The 13602-nt window shown below is 39.4% G+C and overlaps 1 protein-coding gene across 1 annotated transcript; it reads left to right on the forward strand.

Moving 5' to 3' along the window:
• Nucleotides 1-1982: 1982 nt before the first annotated feature.
• Nucleotides 1983-13602, forward strand: LOC144665239 (neuroligin-4, Y-linked-like). Its single transcript, XM_078526444.1, has 7 exons — nt 1983-2637; nt 4455-4634; nt 6314-6468; nt 10897-10998; nt 11425-11881; nt 12509-12744; nt 13164-13602. Exons 1-7 carry the CDS (start codon nt 2060-2062, stop codon nt 13223-13225), a joined length of 1770 nt encoding a protein of 589 aa, XP_078382570.1. The 5' UTR covers nt 1983-2059; the 3' UTR covers nt 13226-13602.

Here is a 13602-nt window from a genome sequence, read left to right on the forward strand (position 1 = left end):
CAATCAATAAGACAAGATAACAAAAACGAATGGGCGGGCGGGCGGGTTTACAACTTCAATGTCAGCATGGTGTGCGAAAGCGAGAGGACTGAACAACTCTGAACAGTCTATAAATACCTTATCAAACCAATCAGAGATACCCAAGGGACACGCCCAAGCGGCGTGTCATACACAGCGAAATAAATAACCAAAAACCTGTTAATGAACTGTATTGACTGCATACCAGTAGAAAATACATTTACGTTCTAATTCGCTACGCTCAAACGAACGTAAATTATTTTCTTCTTCAATACTGCAAAAAATACACACCAAGGGAATGATGGTTGGATGCTCAGGCAATCCAACCTACGCGAGACATCACAAAGTAAAAAATATAAGATCTTACCGCGAGAAGGCTAAATTGCTAGTTGGTTAGAACCTCTTGAGAATACTGCGAAATTAGCGTCCGAATCCGCCTTCTTCTTTTCGGCTGACAGTCAATTATCTTTGCATCTTCTGACAAGCAAGCTCGTCCGACTCGTATACATGTAGAGCCAACAACTCGTCTTTGCTTCTATCTGCGAGATTTATCGCCTTCTGCCGCGTCGTTGTGAGCTGTCCTCCTTCCGTTACCAGCTTGCAGACTTCTGACGGTTTATCCTGGCTGATCTCTAGCTGAGCGAACGTTCAACTCAAACAGCTTATAATTACTATGAATTTAAACTACAATGCTTCAATGTCGATTTTCGACTTTCCTCCGAATTCTAATTGACTATCCGAACTAGGACGACAGGTAATTCTTGAACAGGGAGGACACTTAATTGACTAACTCTGGATTTGAAGACTCTTGCTGCAACCATAGGATTACTCAAAACTTCGGGTTTACAACTTCAATGTCAGCATGGTGTGCGAAAGCGAGAGGACTGAACAACTCTGAACAGTCTATAAATACCTTATCAAACCAATCAGAGATACCCAAGGGACACGCCCAAGCGGCGTGTCATACACAGCGAAATAAATAACCAAAAACCTGTTAATGAACTGTATTGACTGCATACCAGTAGAAAATACATTTTCCAAAAGGACGGGCCGTGTTTTTGTTCGCCTATGCTATCTATTACAAGAACGACCGCTGAGTGGTCGGTTTTAATAGCAGGCACAATGTCGACTGTGGCTACGTCATCTTGCAATTGGTCACTGATAAACCAGTAGTCTAGTCGTCTTTGGTTAAAGGGAGATTTTTATCTCCAAGTAAAACTCCTACGAGCGGGGTTTCGAATTCGCCAAATATCAGTCAACTCATTCTGCAATAGCTAGCGTGTCATCTAAACGTTTGACGGACTCTTTAAGAGTCGGATTTCCACCTAAACCGTCGAGAGAGGGATTTAGAGTCACGTTGAAATCGTCACCGAGTTAAATTTTGCATTCTTTGAAGTGATACTCTTCGTTGATAAGATCGGATAGTTTTTCAAAAAATTGAGATTGCTGAGTTGTCGTAGTTGGTGCGTATATATTTAACAACAAAAAGGAACGACTTGAATAATGACCTCCAAACGTCTTGAAATCCAAGATGGCGGATCCAAGATGGCGGCTATTTTGACATCATAATGTAATTGTCACGTGATGTGAAGTTAAACGGTTTTATTAACACCAATCCCCCCCCCCCACCCCCCATCGGAGTTTGAACTGTTTTGTCGGCTATCTTTGCATTTCCATAAAAGTTCTTATAATTAAGTCTGCATAAAAGTTAACGCATCAGTGAAGAGCGTATGAAATATTAGACTTTATAAAATAAGAGTCTGCCAAAGCCTAACGTTCTACGAAATGTAACGTTAACAGCTCCAAAACGAGCTTCACCTACCTGTGATTATAATTAATTTTATTAGATTTTGAGGAGTAGAATACCGACCATTTGAGTGAGCATAGCGTGACTGTCATATTCATGTGATTATTATTCTGTAAACAAACTGTCACTGAATAACTGAATACAATACGTTCAGACTTGCAGGCGGTATATTGTTTCGATAAACAAATAAGCATTTGTCACTGTAGAGACCGAAACCTTTGACTACGCATTACAATGGCTACATCTGCCTTCTTCGTGTGCTCACTTTACACGGTTTGGCTTTGCTTTTCCAGTGGGTCATCTATGACATCTACTGTCGTAAATACGACTTATGGTCCTGTCAACGGGTCTGTATCATCACTGAAGACGAACAAGACTGTAATAGCCTACCTAGGAATTCCTTTTGCCGAAGCCGAACGTTTTGAGGACCCTGTTCCACCGAACAAGTGGAGTTCCATAATGCAAGCAAACAAGATCGATAAGATTTGTCCACAGCCAGTTCTGCCCCCAAATAAAGTCCCCCTTATGAGCGAGGATTGTCTTCAACTAAACGTGTACGTCCCCGGGAATGCAACAAGTAGTTCTGCACTTGCTGTTATGTTGTGGATTCATGGTGGCGGTTTCTTAACAGGAGATACTATAATTTACAACGGTAGAGTTCTGGCAACAGAGGGGAACGTGATTGTTGTCGTGGCTGCTTATCGTTTGGGAGTTTTTGGATTCCTGAGCGCGAACAGCGATGATCTGAGTGGTAACTATGGCATGATGGATCAAATAGAGGCCATGAAATGGGTGAACAAGAATATTGCAAGGTACGTAGGAATTTTTTTTTTTTTTGCTCTTGTTGATGTTGCTGCTTCGGCAGCTACTGCTGTTGCTGTTGTTGGAGAGTGTAGGAAAAGTAAACGGTTTCGAATCAATCGCGTGATTGTTGTGAGTGAAAGAGAAATATCGGGCGTCCCTGTTATATCGGTTTACAGTATAATACAGTAATAATGATCACGAATCTCTCGAATGATCTCAAGCTTCAAAACGTTTTTCGGTGCTATGTTTTGATCATTGAAAATCGACGAGGAAAGCTATGTTCCGGTCTTTTTTAGAATAAAGCGAAAACGAACAAATGAAATTAAAAGGTGCTAAAAGCTGTTCATTGTTTATACGTGTACATCGGTCACGCATGTAAAAAAGACTGTCTAGCTAGCAGTGAGTTAGGCCCGGGTCGCACTTGAGACAAACATTTGAAATGTTGCAAGATGTTGAGGACAATGTTTGTCTCGGAACTTGTCCGAGTGAATTGTTGTATTTAGGGTCGCACTTGGACACACGTACACAAAACTACCCGTCACTTGATACTGTGCTAATTTCGCAGCAAAAATAATATTCAAAAGGGAAAGACAAACCGGATGCATTGAATCAAATCAACGCAAGTTTTTGTTTCTACCTTCTTAATGCGAGCGTTCGTAACGATGTCGAAGCTCATATAAAAGAAAGCGTGCCGCCGTATAAAGCGAAAAATTATGAGCAAATTGCTGTGCATCATAATTCGGACTACGGCAACAGAACAGTTGCTCTGGCCTATACCGATCTTTCCTTTCATTTGGATTATCTTACGAGGGCTCTTTTCCAAAATAACGGAAATATTCGGTCAAAGACCGCTTGAATTCGTACTCATGACTAGACAGTAAAATGTGAAGCGAACAATTTATTAAGGATCACTGAACTGATTGACACTTTTGTCACAAGAAAAACAATTTTTGTTTGTTTGTCTTAATCCCCCAGATAAAGCGCAGAAAAGCGTGACAGATCATATTTAACAGTTATCTTTAAACTCGACCTTAGTTTCTTAGTTTCGCTTCGCGCTCGACGGAAAAAGAAAAAAAAAAATCGGCTTCTCATATTTTACATCGAAATAGATAACGAGGGAAGACGGAATTTAATGAGCATTCCTGCAAGTAGAAACACCTGAGAATTAAAGTTACCGTAATGATTCGATTTAGCGCCCGGGGCGCTTATCTACTTTTGGCTTCTCGAGGGAGGGCGCTTATTCGAGACAGGGCGCTTATTCGGGACCGGGCGCTTATTTAATTTCTTGAGAAACTACCAAATGTATCTAACAATAACAGAAACTATAACAGTTAGAATTGTTTAAAGTTCAGTTACTTTTAAAATAATTGTTCATTTTAGCAGTAAATATATACATGAACTGTACAGCGAACGGTCAGGAGTTTATCTAGTTGACGTCAATGACTTCAGTATGGGCAGTTATCCACAATAAGGGCACTTATTAGAATAGGGGTGCTTATAAGAACGGGGGCGCTAATTAGAATGGGGGCGCTTATTGGAATAGGGGCGCTTATTTACAAAAACACATTCGAAGGGGGGCGTTTATTCGGAAGGGGGCGCTTATTGGAAGGAGGGCGCTAAATCGAATCATTACGGTAATTATGGAAGGTCACTTCACGTTATTATATGTCCATGACATCAGTTTTAACGAAAATGGCTAACATAAGGTCGCTTTGTACTTTATAAATTTCTTGGTAGTTTCATGCATGGAGACATGGAAATGCGGTTTCCGGCTATACTTGTTTGCACAGTCGCTAATTTATTTATTTTTTCACAAACTAATTAGATTTGGAGGCGACCCCAACAAAGTGACCATATTTGGAGAGTCTGCTGGTGGATTTAGTGTTGCCCTGTTGCATCTCTCTCCACTGGCCAGCGGTTTGTATCAAAATGTTATCATACAGAGTGGAACAGCAGTGGCTCTGGCAGCATTGTTAGAGAAAGATGAAGCTGATTTACGGGCGAGGTAAGCTAGTTATCATACACCACTTCCTTCTGATCATCAACATGACGGCCTCAGTGGGTGTTATAGCCGTTATCCTTTAAACAGCCGTTAGGCGAGGGCATTCAGCTGCTTTTCTAGACCGCAAAAGAGCATTATTTTCTTTTAGGACATAGGTAAACCATCTTCTCGTATCTCAGTTGGTTAGAGCGCCTAATCGGTATCTGGGAGGCCATGGATTCGATTCCCCGTCGGGGACTCAGTCTTTTTCTTTGCCCCATGCTCGTGTCATGTTGAACACTTCATCTTCATTATTTATTGCCGAGCTTAACATTTACCATCTTTATTATTTACTACAAACTTGATGAATTCGACATTGTTGATCCTGGCAGTATGCAAGACGCGTGTCACTTATCAACCTAGTAAAAATAAACCAGCTCACAACAAGTCTCTCGTATTTCAGTCGGTTAAAGTACTCAATCGGTATCTGGGAGGCCATGGGTTCAATTCCCGTCGGGGACTCAGAATTTTTCTTTGTCCTATGCTCGTGTCATGTTGAACACTTCGTCTTCATTATTTATTACCGAGCTTAACATTTACAATCTTTAATATTTACTTCATCTTCTAGTTGGTTTAGATAGCTAGCATTAAACAACGAAGTTCAACACAGAACTTACAAGACTCGCCGACACTTATGACAGTAGTTAAACATGCATGCAGCATCGGTAAAGTGGAAGATTATTCTTTTCTTTGGTGACTTTTTCATTTATTCGCGAAGATACTGTTTCATTTATATCTTCAATTCATAGTCCTTTTTCCAACTACCAAAAGATTTTGAAAGGCTGAAAAAGTGGACAAACCGAATTGAAATATTTACGTATTCATGTTTCATTTCAATTTCATTAAAAAAAATATGCGTTCGTTTCGTAGAATGTTTTTCAAATTTGCCGCTACAGTAATTTTAATTTAAAAAGAACAAAAGTAAAGTCCTCTGTTTTCAGGTCGTGGCTAGGGTAGGTAGAACGTTCTGGTGAAATCTTGCTGTCTCAAAGATCATTTAAACAACAAAACAAGAGAATATAGGTGAAGTCGTTCAGCGAAATTCAACAAGCAATTCGCACATCCGGGGTACCGGACTTCTATAGTTTTTAGCTATGTTCTTTAAAAAAAAAACGGCTAGAATTCCATCACACGTATACAGCGACTATATTCTAATAGTCAATGGTAGCTCATTTTTAATCAGGAAATGTCGCACATATTTAAAGCTTTAAAGCTTTGAAGAATTTTATTCAGATTATTTTATTTTATTTTATTTTATTTTATTTTATTTTATTTTTTATTTTTTTTTTATTTTTATTTTTTATTTTCATTGTGGCTTACCTGTAAACTAGCTGGTGCGTTCCCGCAGATTTTGCTAACCATATCTGCGGGACGCATCGAAACCATAGCTAAGTGTATGACCACATTAAACATTGTATTGTATTGTATTGTACTCGTTAACGGCGCGAGAAAATCGCTTAGCGATGTAGATAACTTGAAAAGCCCTGGGAACGAGGTTGTCCACCGTCCGGAAATAAAATGGGAAGCCTGTTCGCTGGCTATTTTCCCTGGAGATTATATAGTACGTATATAGAGCTTATAGAATACTATACCTTATCCAGTGATATTTGATGTTAGTTTCGTTCGTTTGTTGCTGCTTGTAGGAGCTTTGCTGAGGCAATTGGGTGTGATATCACGTCACTGAAGATGTGTGCGAAAAAGAAGTCGTTTCAAGACCTTTTGGCTGCACAGCTCAAAGTATTTCAACGCTCTAATTACTTGCCATTTACGCCCGTAGTTGATGGTCACTTTATGCCAGGTATGAGTAGGTATATCAATCCATGTTCGAGTATTTGCTTTTATTGCTCCATCTAAAAAAATAAATCTTTTTCCGTGTCAAATGTATTTTTAATCAGCCTACATTGTTTCTTGACATTATTTCACACCTAAACTTATGTTGTTAAAACAATAAGAGGCCTAGTATTAAATTCCCATCCTTATCCTTTCCCATCCCATCCTGCCCTATCCTATCCTATCCTATCCTATCCTATCCTATCCTATCCTATCCTATCCTATCCTATCTATCCTATCCTATCTATCCTTTCCCATCCCATCCTGTCCTATCCTATCCTATCCTATCCTATCCTATCCTATCCTATCCTATCCTATCCTATCTATCCTATCCTATCTATCCTATCCTATCTATCCTATCCTATCCTATCCTATCCTATCCTATCCTATCCTATCCTTTCCTATCCTATCCTATCCTATCCTATCCTATCCTATCCTATCTATCCTATCCTATCTATCCTTTCCCATCCCATCCTGTCCTATCCTATCCTATCTATCCTATCCTATCCTATCCTATCCTATCCTACCCTATCCTATCCTATCCTATCCTATCCTATCCTATCCTATCCTATCCTATCCTATCCTATCCTATCCTATCTATCCTATCCTATCTATCCTATCTATCCTATCTATCCTATCCTATCCTATCCTATCCTATCTATCCTATCTATCCTATCCTATCTATCTATCCTATCCTATCCTATCCTATCCTATCTATCTATCCTATCTATCCTATCCTATCCTATATTATCCTATCTATCCTATCCTATCCTACCCTATCCTATCCTATCCTATCCTATCCTATCTATCCTATCCTATCCTATCTATCCTATCCTATTCTATCCTATCCTATCCTATCTATCCTATCCTATCCTATCTAGGGATATCAAATGGTCTTTGCGAACATTTCCGAGCATGCGAGCACAGGGTTTTTCTTTGCGAGCACGAGCATTGACAAAAATTAGCCTTGCGAGCAACGAGCACTTTTCAAAAACCTACCTCCACTAAAAATCGAGCATGCGAGCACTTGTAAAAATGTGCGAGCACGAGCAAACGAGCACCCACTAAAATTTTGCGAGCACTGCGAGCACTGCGACATTTTGAGGAACCATTCATGACTCCTCTATCTATCCTATCCTATCCTATCCTATCCTATCTATCCTATCCTATCCTATCATATCATATCCTATCCTATCCTATCTATCCTATCCTATCCTATCTTATCCTATCCTATCTATCCTATCTATCCTATCTATCCTATCTATCCTATCTATCCTATCTATCCTATCTATCCTATCCTATCCTATCCTATCCTATCTATCCTATCTATCCTATCTATCCTATCTATCCTATCTATCCTATCCTATTCTATCCTATCCCATCTATCCTATCCTATTCTATCCTATGCTATCCTATCCTATCCTATCTATCCTACCTATCCTATCTTATCCTATCTATCTATCTATCCTATCTATCCTATCTATCCTATCCTATCTATCCTATCTATCCTATCTATCCTATCTATCTGTCTATCTATCCTATCCTATCTATCCTATCTATCTATCTATCCTATCCTATCCTATCTATCCTATCTATCTATCCTATCCTATCTATCTATCCTATCCTATCCTATTCTATCCTATCCCATCTATCCTATCCTATTCTATGCTATCCTATCCTATCCTATGCTATCCTACATATCCTATCCTATCCTATCCTATCCTATCCTATCCTATCCTATCTATCCTATCCTATCTATCCTATCCTACACTATCTATCTTTCCTATCTATCTTATCTGTCCTATCCTATCCTATCCTATCCTATCCTATCTATCCTATCCAATCCTATCCTATCCTATCCTATCCTATCCTATCCTATCCTATCCTATCCTATCCTATCCTATCTTATCCTACCTATCTTTCCTATCTATCTTATCCTATCTTATCTTATCTTATCTTATCTTATCTTATCTTATCTTATCTTATCTTATCTTATCTTATCCCATCCCATCCCATCCCATCCCATCCCATCCCATCCCATCCCATTCCATCACATCCCATCCCATCCCATCCCATCCCATTCCATTCCATCCCATCCCATCCCATCCCATCCTATCCTATCCTTTCCCATCCTTTCCTATATTCTTACAAAATTTTTGAAATTTTACATAACTTAATAGTGGCGACATTATGACGCTGAAACGTCTTACACTTTCGTTTTAGACTCGACTTAAGAGGCTGTATCTGTAATAGTGGTCTGCCCGATCTGGCTTGTTAAATAGATTTCGCTCTTTTCTAGTGTGTTGCAAGACTTTCATGTACTTATACTAAAAACACAATTCACTTGACCGGATCATTAATTTTTTTCGAGTTTTTAAGGATTTTCGGTTCACCCGAACGAGCACTTGTAACGACCACTGTCAAGGCTTAAATTTACCACAACTTTGAAAATTAATTAAAAAAGAACTAACAACTTCTGTACCAAACAAACACTACAGCCTGTTAAATTATGTCTTTTTAATTTATCACACCAACTTTCACGAACATTGAGCTCGAATCAAGCTAGCAGCAAAACATTAATGACACCCCTATCACACACCTTGATGAAACACTTGAAAACAGCTCAGATTCAAACTTTTTTTTTGAAAAAGTGAGGCGGTCTACTTCAATCAAACCAACGCAGCCGAAAACTAGATGTAATAGAAAATGTTCCTATCGAAAAAAACCTTTTGGTATTGTCTTAATGAAATATTTACAGCTGTGTAAACTTGCCCAATTTCGAAGATCTTCATGTTTGCAGCCATTTTGAGGGACTCGTCAGGACGAGGAGTTTCGTCAACTGGCCTCGCAGACATACCTAACACCATCAGAAATAAACAAAGATTAGATATAAATGCATTGCAGTTCAACTGAAAGAGAATAAATCGTGTTTAAAAAAGGAAGCTCGACTTACATTTCAACGATTTCTACGGGCGTAAGGTCTACTCATTCTTGTTCGAATTTCGCTTGATGATTCCACAACAAATAACAATATTTGACACGCAGACTTTGACTGAATGTAGCGTTTAAATCAGTTAAAGGTAGTAACCTCGTGCTTTCCCTTCTTTACCGGCGTACAGCGAAGTTGTTTTCACGACAAAACAGCAAGCATCAGGTAAAGAAGACCAAACTGACATGTTTATCGATTGATCGGTTATATACTTCATGTATGGAGTACCGTTGTGTACCGTATGTGTACCGTATAGTGCCTCATACATGAAGTAGTGACCGACAGGCCGTTTCTTCAGCTGTTTCTTCGACGTTCAACGTTTTGCGATGGAAAATCTTTGCTGTACGCCAGTAAGGAAGGAAAAGCACAAAGTTACTGCCTTGAGATGATTCATAGGTTACATTAAGTCGAAGTTTGTGTGTCAAATATTGTTATTTCTAATGGAATCATCGAGCGAAATTCCAATAATAACAACCGTACGTCCGTAGACGTTCGTGACAGTCAAAATGTAAGTCGAGCTTCCATTTTTAAACACGATTTATTCTCTTTCAGTTGAACTGCACTGCATTTATATCTAATCTTTGTTTATTTCTGAAGGTGTGAGGTATGTCTGCGAGGCCAGTTGATGAAACTCCTCGTCCTGACGAGTCCCTCAAAATGGCTGCAAACATGAAGATCTTCGAAATTGGGCAAGTTTACACAGCTGTAAATATTTCATTAAGACGATACCAAAAGGTTTTTTTCGATAGGAACATTTTCTATTACATCTACTTTTCGGTTGCGTTGGTTTGATTGAAGTAGACCGCCTCACTTTTTCAAAAATAAAGTTTGAATCTGAGCTGTTTTCAAGTGTTTCATCAAGGTGTGTGATAGGGGTGTCATTAATGTTTTGCTGCTAGCTTGATTCGAGCTCAATGTTTGTGAAAGTTGGTGTGATAAATTAAAAAGACATAATTTAACAGGCTGTAGTGTTTGTTTGGTACAGAAGTTGTTAGTTCTTTTTTAATTAATTTTCAAAGTTGTGGTAAATTTAAGCCTTGACAGTGGTCGTTACAAGTGCTCGTTCGAGTGAACCGAAAATCCTTAAAAACTCGAAAAAAATTAATGATCCGGTCAAGTGAATTGTGTTTTTAGTATAAGTACATGAAAGTCTTGCAACACACTAGAAAAGAGCGAAATCTATTTAACAAGCCAGATCGGGCAGACCACTATTACAGATACAGCCTCTTAAGTGTGTTGGAAACCCGAAATATTCTGTTGTTCTCTTCGGTATGTACTAGATAAGCGCACTTGGAAGAATCTTAAACAAATCCAAAAAGCGCACCGTTACTGTTATAAAATATGCAACTCGATTACAGGTTATCACTTTGCAAGTGTAAGCGGTATTAATATTGTCGCTAATTGCAGACACTCCTACCAAACTTCTACAAGCTGGAAAGTTTAACAAGAGTAATATCATTATTGGAGTGACACGAGATGACGGCACAGTCTTTGCCACCGGATCTCCAGGTTAGAATGTATTAAAACTTCAAGAGTAGTAGGACAGTGGCTGTGACAGCATCGGTATCAGTACGACCGTACGCTAACCGACTCACTGACGGACTGGCTGGCTGACTGACTCACTTACTGTCCGTTCTTCCGTCGGTCCGTCCTTCCGTCCGTCCGTCCGTCCGTCCGTCCGTTAGACCGACCGACCGACCGGCCGATTGGCTGCAGACTCATTGACGACCGACTGGGTGGCTGGCTGGCTGACTGACTTAATGGCTTGCTGCCTGCCTGCCTGCCTAACTGACTGACTGCTTGACTGTCTAAATGACTGACTGACTGACTGACTGTCTAAATGACTGACTGACTGACTGACTGACTGACTGATTTACTGACTTACTGACTAGCCCCAATCCTTACACTAACGTTTAGTTTTTCGTTTATCCAAAGGGCTCTTACCAGTACTTGACCTATCGAAAGGAATCTCAAGGGCTTTGTTTAAAGAGGTGATCAACAATCGAACATGGATTCGAAATCAAAACTCACAAATCCTCGAATTGCTGGTTTACGAGTACACAGACTGGTCAAATGCTAGCGATCCTATTCTCTTACGCCAGCAGTTCATTGACATGAACACTGATGCAAACTTTAAAGCTCCCGCCATAAAGTCAGCCAAAGCATTCGATAAAGGACAGTCTCCTACTTATTTTTACCAATTGGAAACAGCACCGAAGAGATTCCCTGGCGTTCCGGGCCCAATACCTGAATGGCTCGGGATATTTCATGGAGCTGATATTGTTTACGTATTTGGTCTTTTTCTACTCGTGCCCGAGCATTTAACGACTCCTAATGACATAAAAGTCACTAAGGATATCATAACCTTATGGACTAATTTTGCCAAAACGGGGTAAGTATAAATAAAAAAGAGACACCTTGAAACTTTTTTTCGAAACTTTTATAAGCCTGGGAGGAATTCTGGCAAATGGGAGTGCAAAAAGTGCTTCTACATAGCAAATAGATTCCATTTTGCCGAGCGAACGTCTGTTCAGTTATAGATCACAGAAGACGTCAAAATGTGGTATGAACATCAGTGACAAACTCGCCTAGCGGGTCTTGGGCTACTTTTTTGTTCATACCACATTTTGACGTCATCTGTGATCTATAACTGAACAGACGCACGGCAAATTCCTCCCAGGCTTATAAAAGTTTCAAAACCTAACAAGACCGTCATTCCTTCCATCTTACTTCGCATATTTATTTCTTCTCTGTAAACTCTATTTTCATTTGCAAGAAAATCTTCCGACCTATAAAAGCTCCGAACCTAACAATATCAACATTATCCTTCCAGCGGGACTGTAATCTAATTTCGCATGTATGTATTTCTTCAAGTGCGGTCATTCTTTGACCGAACGAAACAGCGTTGTCGCAATAAAACGAGGAATTAAAATCTTGCTACTTTTGATCATTATATTTCTTCAAGTGTATATTTACTGAACAGTGATCTAATACACTGCCCTTTCACCTGAATTTTCAGAAATCCCAATACTCCAACGCCGCTGGGAACAACTTGGCCCCGGTACACTGCTGACCGAGGGGAGTATCTGGGACTAAGTCCAAATCTGACAGTAAAGTCCAAGATGCGTCCAGACAAGATGGCGTTATGGAATGAGTTTTTGCCAAGTATTAAAGACAGAGTGAAATCCACTACACCACAACCCACAAAAACTTGCCACGTGATCACAGTATCTAATAAAGCTGGCGACAAGAAAGGTACAGCAATAAACGTAAAAAGCTAAAGTACATAATGCATCTTGTCTGTCTGTCTGTCTGTCTGTCTGTCTGTCTGTCTGTCTGTCCGTCTGTCTGTCTGTCTGTCTGTCTGTCCGTCTGTCTGTCTGTCTGTCTGTCTGTCTCTCTGTCTGTCTGTCTGTCTGTTTGTTTGTTTGTTTGTTTGTTTGTTTGTTTGAGTTTGCTTGTAAAGTAGCTTGTACCCAGAACTTCTTTTATACAATACGTTTCACCAGTAAAATGCAATTTAAAACGAAAAAATTAGTGTACCAAGTCCGGGCAAAAAAATCAAAACAGTCGATTCTTTTTTTTTTTTATAGATTTTCGAACCACTTCTCAAACTTCATTTAATTAGTCGAGGATTAACCCTCGGTTATAATAATATATTTTTTTTCTTTCAGATAAACTCGTGATGGTCCTTGTCATCCTAACAGGGCTGTTTGGTGCGATAGCTTTAATTTGATTGGATGTGTTGATTGTGACCTGTTGCAAGCGAAAGCGATGAGGAAAAGATTTCGAAGAGCCCCTTAACATGTAGTCTACTGAAAATAAAGAAAATTCATTGAACCTTAGAGCAACTCTTGACGTCTTCATCAGTGGATGAAACGGACAAGATTTAGATTAGGATTACAAAAGAATAGACATTAACTTGAAGTTTAGTAAATGAAACCCTTTTGGCGGCTGGTATATTTCAGGATAATGCCCGAAAATTGAACAGTTGACCGAAAAGCCAAACGCAGGTTTAAACAAAATACCCAAAAAAATAAACTCAAGTTGATTGTTTTTTGTTATTTTTTTATACACTGTGATTTGATTAAAACGTTAAACCTGATAAGGCGA

This window comes from Oculina patagonica, chromosome 9, assembly GCF_052425735.1.
Source record: "Oculina patagonica isolate OP01 chromosome 9, crgOcupat, whole genome shotgun sequence".
NCBI classification, from domain to species: domain Eukaryota; kingdom Metazoa; phylum Cnidaria; class Anthozoa; order Scleractinia; family Oculinidae; genus Oculina; species Oculina patagonica.

Coding starts and splice junctions, on each gene's coding strand:
- LOC144665239 (XM_078526444.1), top strand. CDS start 2,060: ATGGCTACATCTGCCTTCTTCGTGTGCTCACTTTACACGGTTTGGCTT. Junction 2,638..4,454: donor GTGAACAAGAATATTGCAAG/GTACGTAGGAAT, acceptor CAAACTAATTAG/ATTTGGAGGCGACCCCAACA. Junction 10,999..11,424: donor CTTTGCCACCGGATCTCCAG/GTTAGAATGTAT, acceptor GTTTATCCAAAG/GGCTCTTACCAGTACTTGAC.